The 18,458-nt window shown below is 40.9% G+C and overlaps 1 protein-coding gene across 2 annotated transcripts in view; it reads right to left on the reverse strand.

Annotated features, from left to right (window-relative positions):
* The window catches only part of DENND1A (DENN domain containing 1A), a 493,337-nt gene that overhangs the window by 164,209 nt on the left and 310,670 nt on the right, over positions 1–18,458 (reverse strand). For both annotated transcript variants that reach the window (XM_029062896.2, XM_029062894.2), the window contains exon 13: positions 10,176–10,301. In XM_029062896.2, the coding sequence (XP_028918729.1) occupies positions 10,176–10,301 (126 nt within the window). The remainder of the gene's footprint in view (positions 1–10,175; positions 10,302–18,458) is intronic.

Genomic DNA, 18,458 nt, shown 5'->3' on the forward strand with positions numbered 1-18,458 from the left:
GACAGGGACTGTCTTTATCTGTTGCCGAATTGTACATTCCAAGCGCTTAGTACAGTGCTCTGCACATAGTAAGTGCTCAATAAATACGATTGAATGAATGAATGACTCCCAGGCCCATGCTCTATCCACTACACCATGCTGCTTCTCACTATGCCATTCTGCTTGGCATGTAGTAAGTGCCTAACAAGTACCATAATTTTCCCCCCAAATAATTGACAGAATTAGTCAAATTGTCTTTATGATATCCCAGTGAAAGAAATAGGGGAGCTATGATTAGATGGGGAAACTGAGGGCAAGAAGTGATTAAGATGGAGGGAAATGGGCAAAAGAAAGTCACTAATAATTAATTATGGGCTTGCCAAATTTGGATGCAAATTGAAAGAATATTAGAACAAGTTACGTTTAAGCCTAAACATCACTAAAGAAACCCAGAGGGGGACAGACAAGCCAACTCAGCATTAAGACTTTTACCAAAACTGTCTTGGTCCCAGGCTAGTCTCCACTTCCCTGCATCAAGATGAAATAGATTTTGGAAAACAGAAGTAAGGCTAGATAACTTCAGCATGCTGATGACCATAGGGAGCCAAACCAAAATATGCTGTGTGCACAAAGCATGTGAAGTTCATCACCCTGACAGACCGGATTACTAAATCCATACTGAACTACCCTGGGCCAAAAAAAATTAGATATTAAGGCTCATTTTTTCTCACCGTGCGCTACAGAGCATCACTATTTAGTCATGCTTTTTAGCTTTCCAAGGGTGAGATGATCTTAAAAGAAAAGATGCCGGCTTTTAAAAGTAGTTCTCAACTTGTTCCGCAATTATTGAAAAATAATTAAAAAACAACTACTCAAAGATGTTTTAAGGATATTAAAAAGAGCTGAAGCAAAAAAAAAAATACAGCTTCGTAAGGAACTGGCAAAGAAAAGTCTCTAACAAATTGTTTATTAATGGCAATAGCTGTGAATGATAGGAAACAAAGTGGGAAAGTAGATCTGCCAGTCAAATTATGTACATGGACATCTAGCCAAAAATATAAATAATCTCTTGGATAAGAACTTTCATAAAATACTATCACACTTTTGCTGAATGATATGGCTTCTGCTGAGAAGGACATGAATATTTATTGATAAAGAGGCAAAATGATTCAACAGGGTCAATTACCTCAACCACATTAAATATGAAGCCAGCTTAAGGACTGTATCATACATCTGGGATGGGTTCATTAGACACATAAATATTTCTCCATGACAAATTTCAAAATTCCTTTTTAGAGGGAATAATGTATATTAAATAGGACAGGATTTGATAATACCATTAGATTATTTGCTTTTGAAGGGTCCAATATGGAGCAAATGTACCTGCTGATTAATAGGACTTTAGAAAATGTAATTGTAGCATATCAGGATGCTCCCATTTGAATGTCTTTCGTTCTTGAATAACAATGTACTAGTCCTGATCTTGATGAACTTCTGAAGAGACAAATATTATTGAACAGTTAGTCTCTGTTTATCATATGGCACTGTCCAGCCAACTGCCTTAGCAAATCTCTTGCACCTGGGTTTATTGATACAGAGTAAATGATCTTGCAGGTTAATGCCTTAGAATTAATGTTCACTAATCTGAATTTCCCAATGAAGGTTCAATTAGTCCTGCCGGGGAAAAAAAGGATTGAGGAAGGACACTGGTAAGCGATGGGGAAGAATCACGGAAATTCCGTGTTGGACACTTGCCATGCAAGTGTGGTGATATCACCCATCCATCGAACAAGAGTGTTCACTGGGGCTTTTCTATGTCCTGTCAAGCAGCTTCAACAGAGCTCTGGGAAAGAGGGAGGGGGATTGGGTCTCAGTCCTAGAGCCAGGGCACCTCAGAACAAATGAACTGGCTGCACCATGGTAGTTCCATCCTTGTTTCAGAGAATGCAAGGAATGTCCGAATCTCTACTTCCAGAAGGAGCTGAGCAACAAAAATATGCCCACACTTTACCGAGGCCAACGGATTCTATCAGAACGTATGTTATGCCTTTAAGAGAAGTCCCTCGTAGCTGGGTCAAACAATATGATATTACCATCTTAGTGACATCAATTTATTTTCATTTGAAAATTTATTTCATTTATTTGAAAAGAATTCAATTTATTATCAACAAGGGGAACAACAAAACATGCAGAGTACGACTTAAGAGAAGCTAAATCTGACCACTAGGTGTCAGTCTAAGAAAAAGAATTGTAGGAATTTCTAGGGATAAAAATTCATATTTGTTATACTTTTCCACCCAATTATCACTATGGATATCTTCAAATATTTAAGCAACACAATACTGGGCAATTACAAATTATTCCCTATTAAGAGGAATATTTCCAATGGGTAACATTTATAAATTGTGTTAACTCTGTGAAGAAACATTTGGGTGGATAAGAGGAAACTGGCATCGTGAGGAAAGTGTTTTAATTGAAATTTCCAAAAATTATACTGGGCGCTGTATCATAGGAGGGCATTATAAAAATGAGACTATCAGTCCAAGCAATATCTTCCCAAAGACTAGATATTACAGGAATTTTTCTACATTTCAGCTTCAAATAAGCAAAGAAAACATGTTACTTATGGAAGCAAACACTGATTTTCACAAGCATTAGGTGAGTGCCCAAACAATATGCATTTGCAGTCACTAGTCACCTACCCCCCAGAACATCAGGGCAAATGGCATTCTGGCAGGGTCCATTGGTCTTAATCTTTATTCTTTTATTATAGAAAGTGACTTGCTTTTGAAATTTATAACATACATTAGTTTCTTTCCAATAAAACCAGTTTCAAAACTGTGAGGCTTAGGTGCTATTGTGTTTTCCATACCACCATTAGGAGATGGGTAAGAAAAGCATTCAAAAAAACCCAATGAATAAAGGTGAAATATGGGAAATCTTGTAGCTCTTTGAGGCTCTCACTTGGTGAGAGTCTCTGATCCAGGCCCACCTGGTAGTCACTCCACGGTGACATTATGTGGAGCCCAACTTTCGAGAATACTACTTATTCCGTGAAGAGGGTGGGTCTACAGTAAAGAGCACAGAACTAAGTGTCAGGACGCCTGGGTTCTAATCCCAGCTCTACCACAGACCTGCTGTGTGTCCATGAGCTAGTCACTTAACTTCTCTGTGCTTTAATTTCCTGTTTCCTCTAAACCAAAATCTCCTTGGGCCAGGGAACATATCTACCAACTCTTTTTCATCTCTCCCAAGTGCTTAGAGCAGTGCTCTGCACACAGAAAACACTCAATAAATACCACTGATTGATTTGTAAAATGAGAAGATGCCTGCTCTTCCTACCTCAATTTGTGAGCTTCATGTAGGGCATGGACTCTGCCTGATCTGAATACCTTATAAATACGAAAGGCTTTTAGCACAGAGCTTGACGCAAATACAGTAACAATATTTAAAACACTCACACGCTTATTAAAAATATAAGTCGTTTAGTCTAGCACTTCTATTTGATAAAAGGGTTTTGCCCTTGTCTCTGCAATTAGGATTCAGCATTGATGGTACATTCTAATTTCCTAGAAGGTGGACTCTTTCCACAATCTAGAAGCAATATATTAATTTGCTCTGGAGCTACTGTATCAATTCTGAATCACAGCCTAGATTTACTCATTTAAACTTTCCCTGTGGAGCGTGTGCATACACACGTTCATCTCGTTGTCCTTCTGTTTGGAAATGCTGCTGCTTATAGTGCTCCCATTCAGCTTTGTGCTCGTAGCTGACAAGACCGAGGAATAAGCAGCCGACTCTTCCGCTTGGAGAACACACAAAGACAGGTGAGCAGAAAGCACAAGCGTGTAATAGAAATGAAACTAGTGCTCTGAAATGAGTACTGGAGACTTTCAAATAGCCCCCTTGTACTTGAATTTTAAAGTGTTTTCCGTTATATGGGAATTACACTAATGTCAGTCTCCCTCTAAATTGTAAGCTCGTCTTGGGCAGAGAAAACATCTGCCAACTCTGTTGTATTGTACACTGTGCTCTGTACAAGGCCGTGTGCATTGTAAGCACTCAAATCCCACTTACGACAACGACATTCTGGTTACCCTTAAAAGATGCACACTGATATAATTTCAATATATTGCCAGAGCACTTTCCTTTCAGGGGCCTATGTTCATTTCGGGACTGTATCCAGTGGTTTAGATAGTGAAGTCCAGAGGTTGCCTGCAGACTCTGATGGAATATCAGACCATATTGGCATCTCAAACTGAAGTCTGTTTCTCTCCCCTTTCAAGACTGTCTCATCCACTTCTAGTGGAGAATTGAGAGGAAGGGATCAAAAAGATGATTTAGTTGGTAACCAGAACGATAAGAATATTTTCCAAGTGTCACACCACTCCTACTTCCTTTACTTATTCCAGTGTTATCACATCTGCTCAGCAGAGGTTCGTGCAATTCTGATCTTGGTGCCAATCGGCTTTCGGTTGGGGTTTGGCTCCAATCAAAGGGCAGTCCTCTTTGGCACGTTGACCTTCCCTATCAAACCCACTTGGTGCATCCTCAAAGTGTCTAGGCATAATATCTTTCTATTTCTGCTTCAATCTGAAGGATCAATTCTCTTTGATGACGGACAGCTTCCTGCTGCAATCTAAGAAAAACCAAGTGTCCAGTGGGTTTGTCAAGGGTTTGCCCTCTTCTGGAGTATGGGTAAAGATTGGCTTGTTGTTCCTTCAGAACACATTTGGCCTCTTACGGACTGTCCTTAGTCACTTGCCTTAATCCCTACTGTTTTTGCAAGCACTAGTTGCTGTAAGGATTGATTCCATTCTGTGATGGTTGCAGCTTTGGTCCGCAGCTTCATCCTTTATTCTGCTCTTCCAAGGGTTTTGGGTAAATGTGAATCAGCAAAATTATTTCTATTTACCTATCTGTGTGTGTGTGTGTGTGTGTGTGTGTGTGTGTGAGAGAGAGAGAGAGAGAGAGAGAGTGAGTGAGTGAGAGATAGAGAGAGAGGCAGAAAGAATGAATATGGAGGCTTATCTTGACTCAGTTCCTTATGGAAGGCACCAGTAACTGCTGAATTATGCACCTCTAGCCCCTCCTTGGCCCCCACTTTTAAATCCCCGGCTTTGGTGAGAAGATCAGAACAGAAAAAGCAGGAACGATGTCACCTGAGTTTAACATAGTCAATGCATGCAAATCCCACACATGACCCTTCAGTTAGCCAGGCACATTGATATGAGTGCATTTCTCTCTTGTTACACATCATTCCTGCTTGCAAAAAACCCGCCTTTGTTTGCCTTTTGCAGTGTGTTGCGCCCTTGTCCACCAATTCCGTCATTCCATCTGTGCCCCAGTGGAAACATGACTGGCATGGAATGTGTGAATGGTAATATACAAACCACCATCACTAAGATCAATTCTTGAGTGCAAATTCTTGGACCTGAAGTTTCAATACGAGGCTCATCCATAGATTGACAAAACCTACACTCTCAACCCTCTCCCATCTCATTTTGAACTGCTCTAAGATACTCTGAGTATAAAAGGTGAAGGAAAAAGGTTACATTTTACTCTGATGGAAAAATTCACAGAAATTTCTTCAAAAATGATGGGCTTGTTTTATTTGGCAGATCTTGTGAAAGTGGACTTCTTAATACCAATGACATTTTTAAAAAACAAATTGGTGAACAAAGGAAATAAATAGGTGTTCGATTCATCCTCATTAGTTCTCGCTCAAAGGAAAAGGAGGAGTTAGAAAATTTAAGGTGTATGGGCCATGTTAACCAAAACATAAAGGGAAAGAATAAAAGTGGATCTCCTTCACCTATAGCAGTCAGACTTCCAATGAAAGGGGATGTGATTTGCAGACATGCAATTAAAATGATTTGTCTTTTTCTCCTCTCCCCATAAAAAGCCCAGCCCTAACGAGTTAATCCCTAACACCCCTTAGAGCAGTGTGCACACCGCTACTCCTAGAGTTGCCAAGCAACTACCAGGAGGCGTGTCAGAGAGCAAGAAAGGCCTCAATAAATGAACGGAAGTCTGGGCGGCCACTTAACATGGATAAAGGAGGGGTGGGTTTGGGGCTTTTTTTTTTTTTTTAACAGCTGGGTTGCCTGACTGGTTTCAGTTTTGTCACTTGTATGGGAAAGCATTCAGCTGGTTTAAATCTGACATTTTTAAATATCCAGACATTTGCCCCGATTTTCTTCTGAGGGATACATAAATAGATTCTCTGGGTGTTGCTGTAGAGGTCCTCCCTCTGTGCCACGCAGTAGAAACACACTTATGCACCTCATGGTAGGACGGTGCCGATTATTTCTGGCCAATATACATATGGCTGCTGGGGATTAGCCCTGTTTTAAAAAGGGGCTGAACAGAGAATTCTATTCAGGTAGACACTTTCCTCGCCTTCTCTTCTCTCCCTCCCTCTCTCATGATTTAGAAACCTACTACTACCATGTAACACAAATGCCAAACAAAGGGGCTCTTGACTGAATATGTTTTAAGAAAATAGAACCTTGACTCCAGAAGGCACAACTATGTTTAAAATTCTGTGGAAGGATAAAGAAGCAAAACAAAACCCAAAAAAACCAGCCTAAGCCAAACATTCTCAAGTGAAAAAAATCCTGGGTAAATCTTCATGAGAACAAGTTCTCTATTTGCCCCGAAACAGCTTCAGACCTTCAATGGGGCAAAAAGCACAACCTATGTTAATGATTGTGGAAGGCTTCTGAGTATCGGCTCCTAGCCTATGAAGAATTCATCTGAAACACTCAACTCTTCAAGTAGAGTGAAAATTCCACTGGAGTAAGCTCTGTTGGGGTTGAGGAGGAGAAAGGTTGAGGGTTGACAACTGTCTTGAAGTCTACAAAAATTCTGCATGGAGAGGATGCCAACCAAATTTTCTCCCCACCCACTTAAGATCAAAATCAAGAGGAAATGGGCTTAAGTAAAAACAGGAGAGATTTTAGTTGATGATAAAGAGGAACGTCTTGATCCTCAAAGTGATAAAAATGTAAAATGGACTGCCAAAGAGGGTTAGTACTTGACATAGTAAGTGCTCAACAAATACTATAATATGCATACCACTGCCGGAGATTCCATTCATCTGTCCTGGATGAGTTAGTCATCTGTCTGGAGGCAGGGGTCTGACCAGATGACTTCTTAAGGTCCCTTCCAGCCCTAGGGTTCCATTTTTATGTTCATATGAGTCTCTAAACTGCATGTAGCATCAATTCATAAATGAATTCTGTTGTAATGTCTCTAAACTGTAAACTCTTTATGGGCAGGGAACAGGTCTGCTAATTCTGTTTTGTACTCACCCAAATGCTTAGCACACTGGTTTACACATGCTAAATGCTCAATAAATACCACTGATTAATACAGGACTCAATGTTTCCAACACCACATGCATGCACACAACTGTGTCATGCTGTATTCAAACAGGTTCAGGCCGTGCCATAGAATAAGCTTTGCCTAATTTCACTTACGGAGTTCCAGTTTGAGTTTTTTCTCAAACTCTGCAGTTAAAAGAAAATGAGGACATGTGGATATTCTTTTGTATTAAAGCAGTATCAGAGAAGCAGCATGGCCTAGTGGATAGAGCATGGGCCTGGGAGTCAGAAGAATGTGGGCTTTAAACCTAGACCACCTCTTGACTCCGGAAGACTGTAAGCTCATTTTGGGCAGGGAATATGTCTATTATGTTATTGCTTGTACCCTCCCAAAGCACTCAGTACAGTGCCCTGCACACAATAAGTGCTCAATAAATATGAATGATTGCTGTGTGATCTTGGGCAACTCACCTAACATCTCTGTGCCTCAGTTACTTGGACTGTAAAATGGGGATTGAGATTGTGAGCCCCACGAGGGACAAGGAGCATGTTCAACCTATCAGATAGCTTCTATCTACTCCAACTCTTAGTATTGTGCCTAGTGCATAGTAACTGCTCAATAAATACTATTAAAAATAAATCAATTTCAGCCTAAAAAGAATTTCAACCTAGAATGGTATAATGGAACTCTCCAAGGAAGAAGTTTCTTCTTAATTTGTATACTTATGCTGGGGTTGCATGTCCCACCATTTCTTCCCAGGAATCCCTGAGGAAGCTCTTGTACCCAAAGCATCTTTAGTAGCTCTGAGATTAGCAGAGGTTCCAGGTCCACTTAATGCACCCTCAACACAGCACTAGTTGAGGATATTTGAATAAATGCCTATAGTCTTGGACATTTTGCTTCACAAATATTGATCTCCACATCTCTGAAGTGCAATAGGGAAGAGGCTACTGTGCCTATTTTGCAGCTGGAAAGGCCAAGGCAGCAAGATTTAGCACATATCCCAGGTCAAAGAATTCAAAATAAACCTTGGCTTAGAGCTCAGGGCTCATTCCCAGTCCACTGCTCTTTATCCAAGTCATACCTCCAGAATCCTCTGGAAGCTGGAGCCACAGGGCAAATAGTGCTAAAACATAAGCTCCTAAAGGGCAGAGAATATAGCACTTCTGACTGTTGTACTTTCTCAGTCATTCAATGACATTTCTTGTGTGCTTACTCTACATAGAGCACTGTACTAGGCATTTGGGAGAACACAGTAAAACAGAGTTGGTAGGCACATTCCCTGCCTATAGTGACCTTACAGTCTAGAGGGGAAATTTAGCCTTCTTATTACCAAAGCACCTTACAATACTTAATAATAATGATGATGGTATTTGTTAAGTGCTTATTGTGTGCCAAGCACTGTTCTAAGTGGTGGGGTAGATACAAGGTAATCAAGTTGACCCATGTGGAGCTTACAGTCTTAATCCCCAGTTTACAAATGAGGTAACTCAGGCATAGAGAAGTTAAGTGACTTGCCCAAGGTCACACAGCTGACAAGTGGCGGCATTAGAACCCATGATTTCTGACTCCCAAGCCCGTGCTCTTTCCACTATGCCACATTGCTTCTCTACCTACTTATTTTCATCTAGCCTTCAAAGCACCCCTGTGAGGTAGGATCAGGAATTATTATCTCCATTTTACACTGGGAAAACTGAGGCATGGGGAGGTTAGGTCACTTGCCCAAGGCTACGCAGTAGACAAGTGGCAGAGCCAGGAACAGGACCTGGGACCTCTGACTTCCAGGGCCACAGTTCTTCCACTTTGCCAAATTGCCTCCCTCAAGCAGGTGCTCAAACACATAGCCCACAGTGGGTACTCCATAAACTGCATTACTGCTAAAGGAAATTAGATATATTTTCTAATAGTCTCTGTGCTGACTCAGGAAAACATGACCTTTCCATTTCCAGCCTGCATTCTCTGCTCAATGTATGAGGAGGGACACTGGGACGTGTCAAGAGACCAACATTGGCTTCTTTGGACAAATGGCATCAAATGCTCAGGACTCTTATTTTTCAGTTCCTCTGCATTTTAACTTCATGTTCTTTTCTACTCCATTTTCTCCAGCAAATACTGCAATGGATGATCAGGCAGGAAGATTCAGATCAAAGGCCATTTGATTCAGAGCAGGGCTCCCACCCAAAACCTGAATTAACTTTGGAAAAGTTCAGGAGAAACCAGGAGACCACAGAGGCTTGTCCCCATTTCTCCACTGGATATGGGTGTTATTTACCTGCATCTCTTGCCAAAGAAAGCACCTATTTAAAACCAGGGGCTTTACCCCTCCTTCTGGATGTGTAGTGATACTCTTTTTGGGGGCCCAATTAAAGCACATTACTTTGCCCTGAGAAAGATGGAGTAATAAATAATAAATAATTATAGTATTTATTAAGCACTTACTATGTGCCAGGCACTGTACTAAGCGCTAGGTTGGATACAAGCATGTCGATTTGGACACAGTCCCTGTCCCGCATAAGAGTCACAATCTTAATCCCCATTTTACCCCAGATGAGTTAACTGAGGCACATAGAAGTTAAGTGACTTGCCCAAGACCACATAGCAGACAAGTTGCAGAGCCAGGATTAGGGCCCATGACCTTCTGACTACTAGACCCGTGCTCTAGTAGTTGGGGCTTCACTGTGACTGCAATTTCCCCAGGCCTGGCTTGCAGAATGCAACTGATTTGTTGCTGTCCAGTCTCCTTCTCCAGTTTGACTTGAGGATAAAAGAGATCCTATGAAGTGCCCTCTGTCCCAGAAGGGCAAGAACCTGTTCGACTGGATCTGATGGATTTAAAAAATGGTGCAACATATGAATCAAGTACTTACGGGTTCAATTTTCAGAGCATTTCTGTAGCTACCAAAGAAGGCAGCCTGGGCCTTTAAGAATGCTCTGGCCACACCATCGCCAGTCGTTGTGGAGACTTTCTTTAACCTGTTCTTCAGTGATGAAACCTAGGAGGGGAGAGAAGGTAAAGCCATTGAGCACAGTCTGCAGGGAAACTTACAGGAGCCAAGTTCAGGCCGAAGTTGTCTATCTGACAACTAGCACCCTAACAAAAAGACAGAGCAATACAAGGTCATAAGGTACAAGGCCATTTTGGTCACTCTAACAGGGTCTCTAGGAAGTCTATCCAATAATTCCACCCCCCTCCCATGCCCAATTGAGCTCCTGGAGTCCAAAATGAACAAGATCTTTTGGGTGCATTTTTTCTGCTCCTCCCTCCACCCTTGTATAAATGAGAAATGACTAGTGTATTAAGTGCAGGCTTTTCAAAGATTGGACTGCACATGATCATTCATTTTGGCTAGGCAAGGGCATCTTCCAACCAATTGGGATCAAACTCCACTCCGAGGAAATGTATATAGCTTAGCATTCATGTGCTCTAAAACCTTGAATATCCATTTTAAAAAGAAACATGTTTTATTAAAATTTTTAAAATAAACCCCATAAAAACAAAAACTCAGCACCTACCAAGGACAATGGTGACATTTTCCTCCTTTGAAATGGTCGATAGCAACTGAGTTCTTTTCTTCCTGTTTCTCAAAGGCTCTACACCACCTGTGCGGCAGATTATTCCCCACTTAACCTTCACTGGCCTTTCTCTTTCATTCTGGAGGTGTTTAATTACCTCAGATTCACAAAGCTGCACTTCAGGTGAACACACTCCTAATGGTCTCATTACCATTTACACAAAGAAATATTCACTGATTGTAACTGAGCAAATATCAACTGTACACCTTCTTACCCAGGCAGATTTTAAACTATCCAAGCATCAGGGTCACCTGGCTTTCTTGGGCTCCCTCCCTCCTGTATACCGGTGGTGGCTCTTCTGAACAATTGCCCTTCCCTCCACGCATTCTCTCCTTCCACCACGAACAGATGTGCCATATTTAGATGCCTTTTCTCTTCAGTGTTTACAACTTCGAAACTTCTGAAGCAAAACTGTATCTGACCACTACTGATAGTGACAGGATTTTCCAGAGGAACGTAACTAAATTAAACACACCAGAAGTCTTCTCACATTAATGCTAGGTAGCCTCAGCCAAATCATTAACAAATACACTTGTCAGTAGCGATTTTGGTGGTGGTGTGGGAGTGGGGTGGAGGGGGTGAGGTTGAAAATACCAGGCCTGGAAGTATTCACTCCTTTAAAAGGAGATGCCATTATAAGGGAAAATTAGACACAGAGCAGTGACTTCACAAGCATCTAAATAGGGGCTCAGAGTAACCATGGGCTTTTTAGAAATCCTGTACTTTTGTACATCCAGTGTGTGAAGACCACCTCTTCAACAAAGTAGAGCATGGAAGATCCAGGTGGGAACATTTCAGACAAATAGAGTCCTACCCTGAATCTCTCCTAGTCCTCTTTCCCACTAAAGTTATAGAGAGTATATAGTATATAGAAAGTTATATTCACTGCCTCTAAAAAATAATGAAAATACATTTACATAATGGGGAGTTCCCTCTTACTTTCACCATAGCCACCAAATCAGAAAATATTTCTCAAAGTGGGTTTTCAAGCTCTGAGATATCACAGAAGAGCAAAATGGAATGGGCCCATTTGTAATTCAGTACTCTGGCCACAAGCCAAGGGAAAGGCTTTCAAATTGAACTGCCACAGCCCCATGGGATTTGGGGAAATGATACGGATTCATATACCCTCTACAAAATAGCAGAGTTACAAATTTCCATAGGCAGAGTACTTCTGTCAAATTCTGCCATCTCTTCCTATACCCCATCTTCTGGATCCACCACTTCCTTTCCAACCCAACAGGTACCACCTCCTGTTCATTCCTTCATTCAATAGTATTTACTGAGGGCTTACTATGTGCAGAGCACTGTACTAAGCGCCTGGAATGAACAAGTCGGCAACAGATAGAGACAGTCCCTGCCGTTTGACAGGCTTACAGTCTAATCGGGGGAGACGGACAGACAAGAACAATGGCAATAAATAGAGTCGTGGGGAAGAACATCTCGTAAAAACAATGGCAACTAAATAGAATCAAGGCGATGTACATTTCATTAACAAAATAAATAGGGTAATGAAAATATATACAGTTGAGCAGACGAGTACAGTGCTGGGATGGGAAGGGAGAGGGGGAGGAGCAGAGGGAAATGGGGGGAAAAGAGGGTTAAGCTGTGGAGAGGTGAAGGGGGGGTGGTAGAGGGAGTAGAGGCAGAAGGGGAGCTCAGTCTGGGCAAGCTTAGTGAAACAGCTTAGCATAGTGGAAAGAGCACAGGTTTAGGAGTGGGTGACCTGGGATCTAATCCTAGCTCCAACACTTGCCTGCTACATGACTGAAGTTCTCTGGGCCTCAGTTTCCTCATCTGTAAAACTGGGATTCCAAACCTGTTCTCCATCTCCTTTAGACTGTGAGCCCCACCCTAGGACTTGGTACAGTTCTTGGCAAAAAGCACTTAAATACCACAAAGTACTTAATAAATAGCATGACTAGACTACTGTATCAATCTTCTTGCTGGTCTCCCCACCTCCAGTCTCTCCCCCATCAAACTGTTGCCCAGATCATCTTGAAATGGCAACTAGAATGTACCTCTCTATTCCTGAAAATCCTACATTCGCTTCCCATTTCCTTCATATTAAGCAAAAACTCCCCATTTTATATAACTGCTCTTTTCACCAGCTACTCCTCAGTTCGCTCTCTTCACTACTTTGAAACTAGCTTTCTAATTGTACCTCACTCTCGATTCTTCCATCGCCGCCCCAAGGTCGCACTGTTTCTCCAGTCTGGAACTCTCTACAATCTTCCTGAAATCCCACATCCTCCAACAACAATTCCCTGACTAGGTCTCATCACCCCAAGCTGGAAAAACCCACCAACCATTTCTAGTACATACTTATTTCTATCCATCCTAAGCACTTGTGCATTTATATCCACTGACTTGTACATTCAATTACTCCATCGTTCATATTGAGTGCTTACTGTGTGCAGAGCACTAGACTAAACTTGGAAGGATATATTATAACAGCATTAGTAGACGCGTTCCCTGCCCATAATGAGTTTACAGCCTAGAGGGGGAGACAGATATTGACATAAATAAATTACAGATATGTTCATAAGTGCTGTGGGGCTGAGTGAAGAAAGGGGGCACATATTACTCTACCTGTAAATATTTTTAGTCTGTGTTCCCCATTAGAATATAAGCTCCTTGTAGGGAGGAAACCTACCCACTTCTTCATGCTGTTCTTCCCTGAGCACTTAATACAGAGTATGATATCTAAAGATCATTCATTAAATACTGCATTTATTTACACACTTGTCTCCATCACATAATTCCCAGCCACTCCCTCCTAAATTTTGAGGAGAAAAAACATTATTATTTCTGTAAGAAGTGATAGCAGCACACACTGGAGTAGGAAGAGGAGATAAGTTAGATTAAGCTAAAGCCTCAAATACAGACTTGCAGTGGGGAGTTTCTTCTTTGCAATACACACAAGCATGTTGGGATTGGAAGAGAAGAAAGGTCAGAATGAGCTAAAGTTATGGAAACAGGGGAATATCTTTGAAATGTGAGTGAGCCTGCCAGGGTTGGAAGAGGAGAAGGGTCAAATAGAGCTAAAGCCTTGGATATAGGCTTTGAAAAGGGCGTGCTCCAGGGGAGCAAGAAAAGGGTGGGGAGGTCACCATTATTCGTCGATTCCTTCTCCCTTTCTTTCTCCCTCCTTGTTTTCTTCTCCTGCTTCCATCATTGCTATACTTAATTCCCTAGTATGCAGTAACCCCTTGCCTGTTCTAGGGTGGCAAAAACTGTGTAAAGAAGTGGGGCAATTACACCAGCAAATATGGTACTATTACTTGTCTTGGATAAAAATCTGGCCATGTCAGCACATGGGGTTGTATTCTTGAAAAAGGATGGTGATATTTGTTAAACCCTTACTATGTGCTAAGCACTGTGATACATACAAGATAATTAGGTGCTACATAGGGCTCACAGCTTAAGAGGGAGGGAGAGCAGGTACTGAACCCCCATTTTAGAGATGAGGAAACTGAGACACAAAGTGACTCGCCCAAGATCACATAGTGGCAGAGCTGGAATTAGAACCCTGGTCCTCTGAGTCCCAGGCCCAGAATCTTTCCACTAGGCCAGGCTATTTGTGCTATAGTGACCATTGAATCAATGGGAAATACTGGGCTAGGAGTAGATGGTGTGAAGACACCATCCTGACTTCTGTTTTTATAGGAATGCTTCAAACTCTTGCCATTCATAGTGATTTTAGAATATTAAACACAGTAGCATTGCGAAAACACAAAGAAACACACAGTCCTTTTCAATTCAATGCCGTAAGTCCCAGACAAGCTGGGACATTCAGCCTTGACCATCCTACAAGAATGCACAGAACTGTGTCTTCCTACATGTGAAACTACTTATACCAATCCATGGATCATATGGCATCAGAACTTCCGTTAGGGGAAGAATGTTCCCTAATTCTTCCATTGTATTACAACTGAATAATGTTATGAAAACCCGTTCTAGTGAAATTTGGTGTGCATACTGGTCAAGATATGTCTGAACAACAACTTTTTCCTGAAACCCAAGCAGCCACGATCCCGCTGGCATACATTTTTAATGTTACGCACTGGGGTTCATTTACCCTTGCCATAGATTCTTAAGCATTACATGTTATGTGGCTATAGCTTGGAAAGCTGTTGTCTCAAATTCTGAACCTAAATCTCCCAAGACAAGTAGCGGGAATGAACTTTGCCTACAAAAGTTTTATGAGTCAAAAAAATGACATCATGGATTCCCAAACCGATTATCTCAATTCCCACATCAAATTTACCCGACGCACATCAGACAATGAATGGCTCGCCTAACTGCTGTAGCCACAGTTCTGCCTGGGTGTAGATGATCCAAACGGTGCTCTTTCAGCCTCTTACATCACCACCAATCAGGCCTTTGCCCTGACGATTTGGCAGACAGCTTTTAGAACTGAACCCACACCAGGAGAGGCTCCAGTTCTCTCCCCTTAGATGCATCAACTATTGTGCTATTAAATTGGGTGCAAACTTGTTTGTAGCAGTCAAATTGGCAGATCAGACCCCATATATTCAGGGAACCATTTGGGAAAAACTGTTGCATCTGGATTTTTAAATAATTTCACTTACAGGAAGCAAATATTCTGGATCCGGTTTTTGTACTCATTTCAAGCATACCCCAGCACTTGAGAGTTTCTGATAAAGCCCCTTAAATACAGTCTATAAGGTGTATTTATCCTTCTATCCCACCTTTGTGTCATTAACTACGAAAATGGTGTGCCTCTTTTTTCATCTAGCTTTATGTTAAATTTGAAGCAACAAATCTTTTTGTAGGAAAAGAAATTTTGATCTTCTCTCATTTAATTTATATTACCCTATTTATTTTGTTAATGAAATGTACATCGCCTTGATTCTATTTAGTTGCCATTGTTTTTACAAGATGTTCTTCCCCTTGACTCTATTTATTGCCATTGTTCTTGTCTGCCTGTCTCCCCCAATTAGACTGTAAGCCCGTCAAACGGCAGGGACTGTCTCTATCTGTTGCCGACTTGTTCATTCCAAGTGCTTAGTACAGTGCTCTGTACATAGTAAGCGCTCAATAAATACTATTGAATGAATGAATGAATTAATTCCCCATCTATGGTCATTTAAGATTTCCAGGAGGCTGAGCACTTAGAGGTCTTTGGGAAAAATGTCAGTAAAGGAGTTGAATAATTAGCCCTCTAGACTGTAAGCTCACTGTGGGCAGGGAATGTGTCTACCAATTCTGTTACTGTACTCACCCAAACACTTAAGTATAGTGTTTGGGCACAAAGTAAGCACTCATAAATATACTGATTGATAATAAACCCAAGACCAATGCTCCTACAAAGATATAATTCTAGTTGATTCCTTCCTCTATCCAAGAGCATCAGTGTCTTTACTCATCTTTTTGCTTGCTGCACTATATTGCACCCTGTATCTTGCAAAGAGCTGCAAGTGGACTCATTTTATTGGTCTAATTTACCAAGGAGGGGTTGAAAGACGCCTCTGCACTCTGTTTCCTTCTCTAAGATCCCAATACTTCACCGGGTCCATTGAGACAGGTTAGTTACACCACACTCCAAAGACCAAAGTGGATATGAAGTAAAGAGTGCCATTTTTTACATGACTAACTTGGCTCTCCTCTGGTTTAAAGCCCAGGGTTAACTCTACCTATGAATTCTCATAGGCCACATCCTAACCTGGAAGTCATTTATGAATTCATCGGTATATTAAATGTTACATTTCAAAAGCATTTTTTAATGAAATAAAAGGATCAATTTTCATTATATAAATTGCTACTTTGCTAGCTGCTACAACTGCTACAACTGTACTGCCAAGCATTCCCTAACTCCATCTACAAAATGATTAGGTTTACGTTCTGTCAGCCAATAGGCAAACCTCCCAAGTCAAAGAACCTCATTACCAACTCTCGCAACATAAAGAAGATCAGTAGGAGTTTCACGTATTAAAGAATAGTAGCTCTCCTTAGTGTGTTTAATTTTTTCATTTCCACTTTTAAAAACTAAAATCAAAGACATACAAAGATACACTAGCTTTCTAGATCCTGATTGCAAAAAGGAAATACATTTTCAGGGAAGGCAAATTCAAAGAAAAACCATCTCTTTGTTTTCCTATAGAAACAATTTATCTTTAACACACACAGACACACACACAATTAATGCACACAGAAAACACCCCTACCTAAGCTAAATGAGGCTGTAAGAATTTAACTTAAGATAAATGCATATTAAGATCAAGAGATGGTTGTTCAATATGAAGATTATTTCTAACCAAATATGCTTTTATATTATATATGTCTATACATGGCAAATCTTGGAGTATTTTTAAAGACAATTTTTTTTATACTTCTGGCAGTTCAGGTTTAAAAGGTCAGATTTAAACTATCACCATGTTTCAAAATGCAATCTGTGCAATGCAGCATAATGAAATGGTTCAGGAAAGGTGCTAGTGGAAATGCTTTTAATTAGGTCCAAGGCTTTTCAGTTGTCAACATGAATAAACCAAGAAGCATTCTCCTGCAAACACAATATGAGAAGATAAAAATGGAGGCTACCTTTGAAAATTTGATATATATCTGAAAGCTGGAAAGCTAGACGCTTATACCTACATAGTTTTCCACATAGTTACTTCCCAAAGTGTAAAAAATAGCTTCAAATACCAAGTGGACAATAAAACAAAGACAACTGTAAACTGCCTATTCAAGAGGAATATGAAAATGACTTGAAACCAAGTTCAATTGAAGTCCAAGTGTTCATCCAATGATAGATCCCATTTCCCTTATTAAAGGGAGGGCTTTTATGAATACGTAGAGTTCCCTGACCCATAGTCAACAGTACTTCAAATGAAATTTACATTGCACCTCAGACGCCACCATAATCCTCCAAATGGTTCAGGAGACTCAGCAACTATGGAAAGAGTACAAAAGCATTCTTCTGACCCTATAACTGGTATGTACCTCTCTTGGGACAAAGACACCCTTAGCAGAAGAAACAGTGGCCAGTAACGGTAGCTTCAGCATTAAAAGGGGCATAAGGATCAAGCTTCTGGTGATTCCCCTGGCCTCTTTCCTAAAACATTAATCCTAAAATGAAAAAAATTGCTAGGAAGAGTGCTTGATGGTTAAGATAAAGCTTGCAGTGCCCTAATCAACCAACTGTATTCATTGAGGGTTGTGTGCAGAGCACTATACTAAGTGCTTGGGAGAGGACAATAGAACAGAATTGCTAGACAATTTTCCTGTCCGCAATGACCTTACATTCTAGAGGGGGAGAGAGACACTAATATAAGCTATGAATATGTATGTAAGTGCTGTGGGGCTGAGAAAGGGGTGAATAAAGGGTGCAAATCCAAGCGCAAGGATAAAGGCAAGACCATACCAGTAAAAATAAAAGAAATCAATTCTCTACATGAAGAAACCAGAAAAGTGGGCTTCAGTATGAATCGTCATTAGTTCAAAGTCAAAGCAATTGCTGAATTAGAGGGTAGCCATTCCTATCCAGGTCCCCAATATCACGATACCCAAGTCCAACTTGGAAGCCAAAAATCCTTCCCCAACTACAAATGACT

The sequence above is a fragment of the Ornithorhynchus anatinus genome, chromosome 4 (genome assembly GCF_004115215.2).
Source record: "Ornithorhynchus anatinus isolate Pmale09 chromosome 4, mOrnAna1.pri.v4, whole genome shotgun sequence".
NCBI classification, from domain to species: domain Eukaryota; kingdom Metazoa; phylum Chordata; class Mammalia; order Monotremata; family Ornithorhynchidae; genus Ornithorhynchus; species Ornithorhynchus anatinus.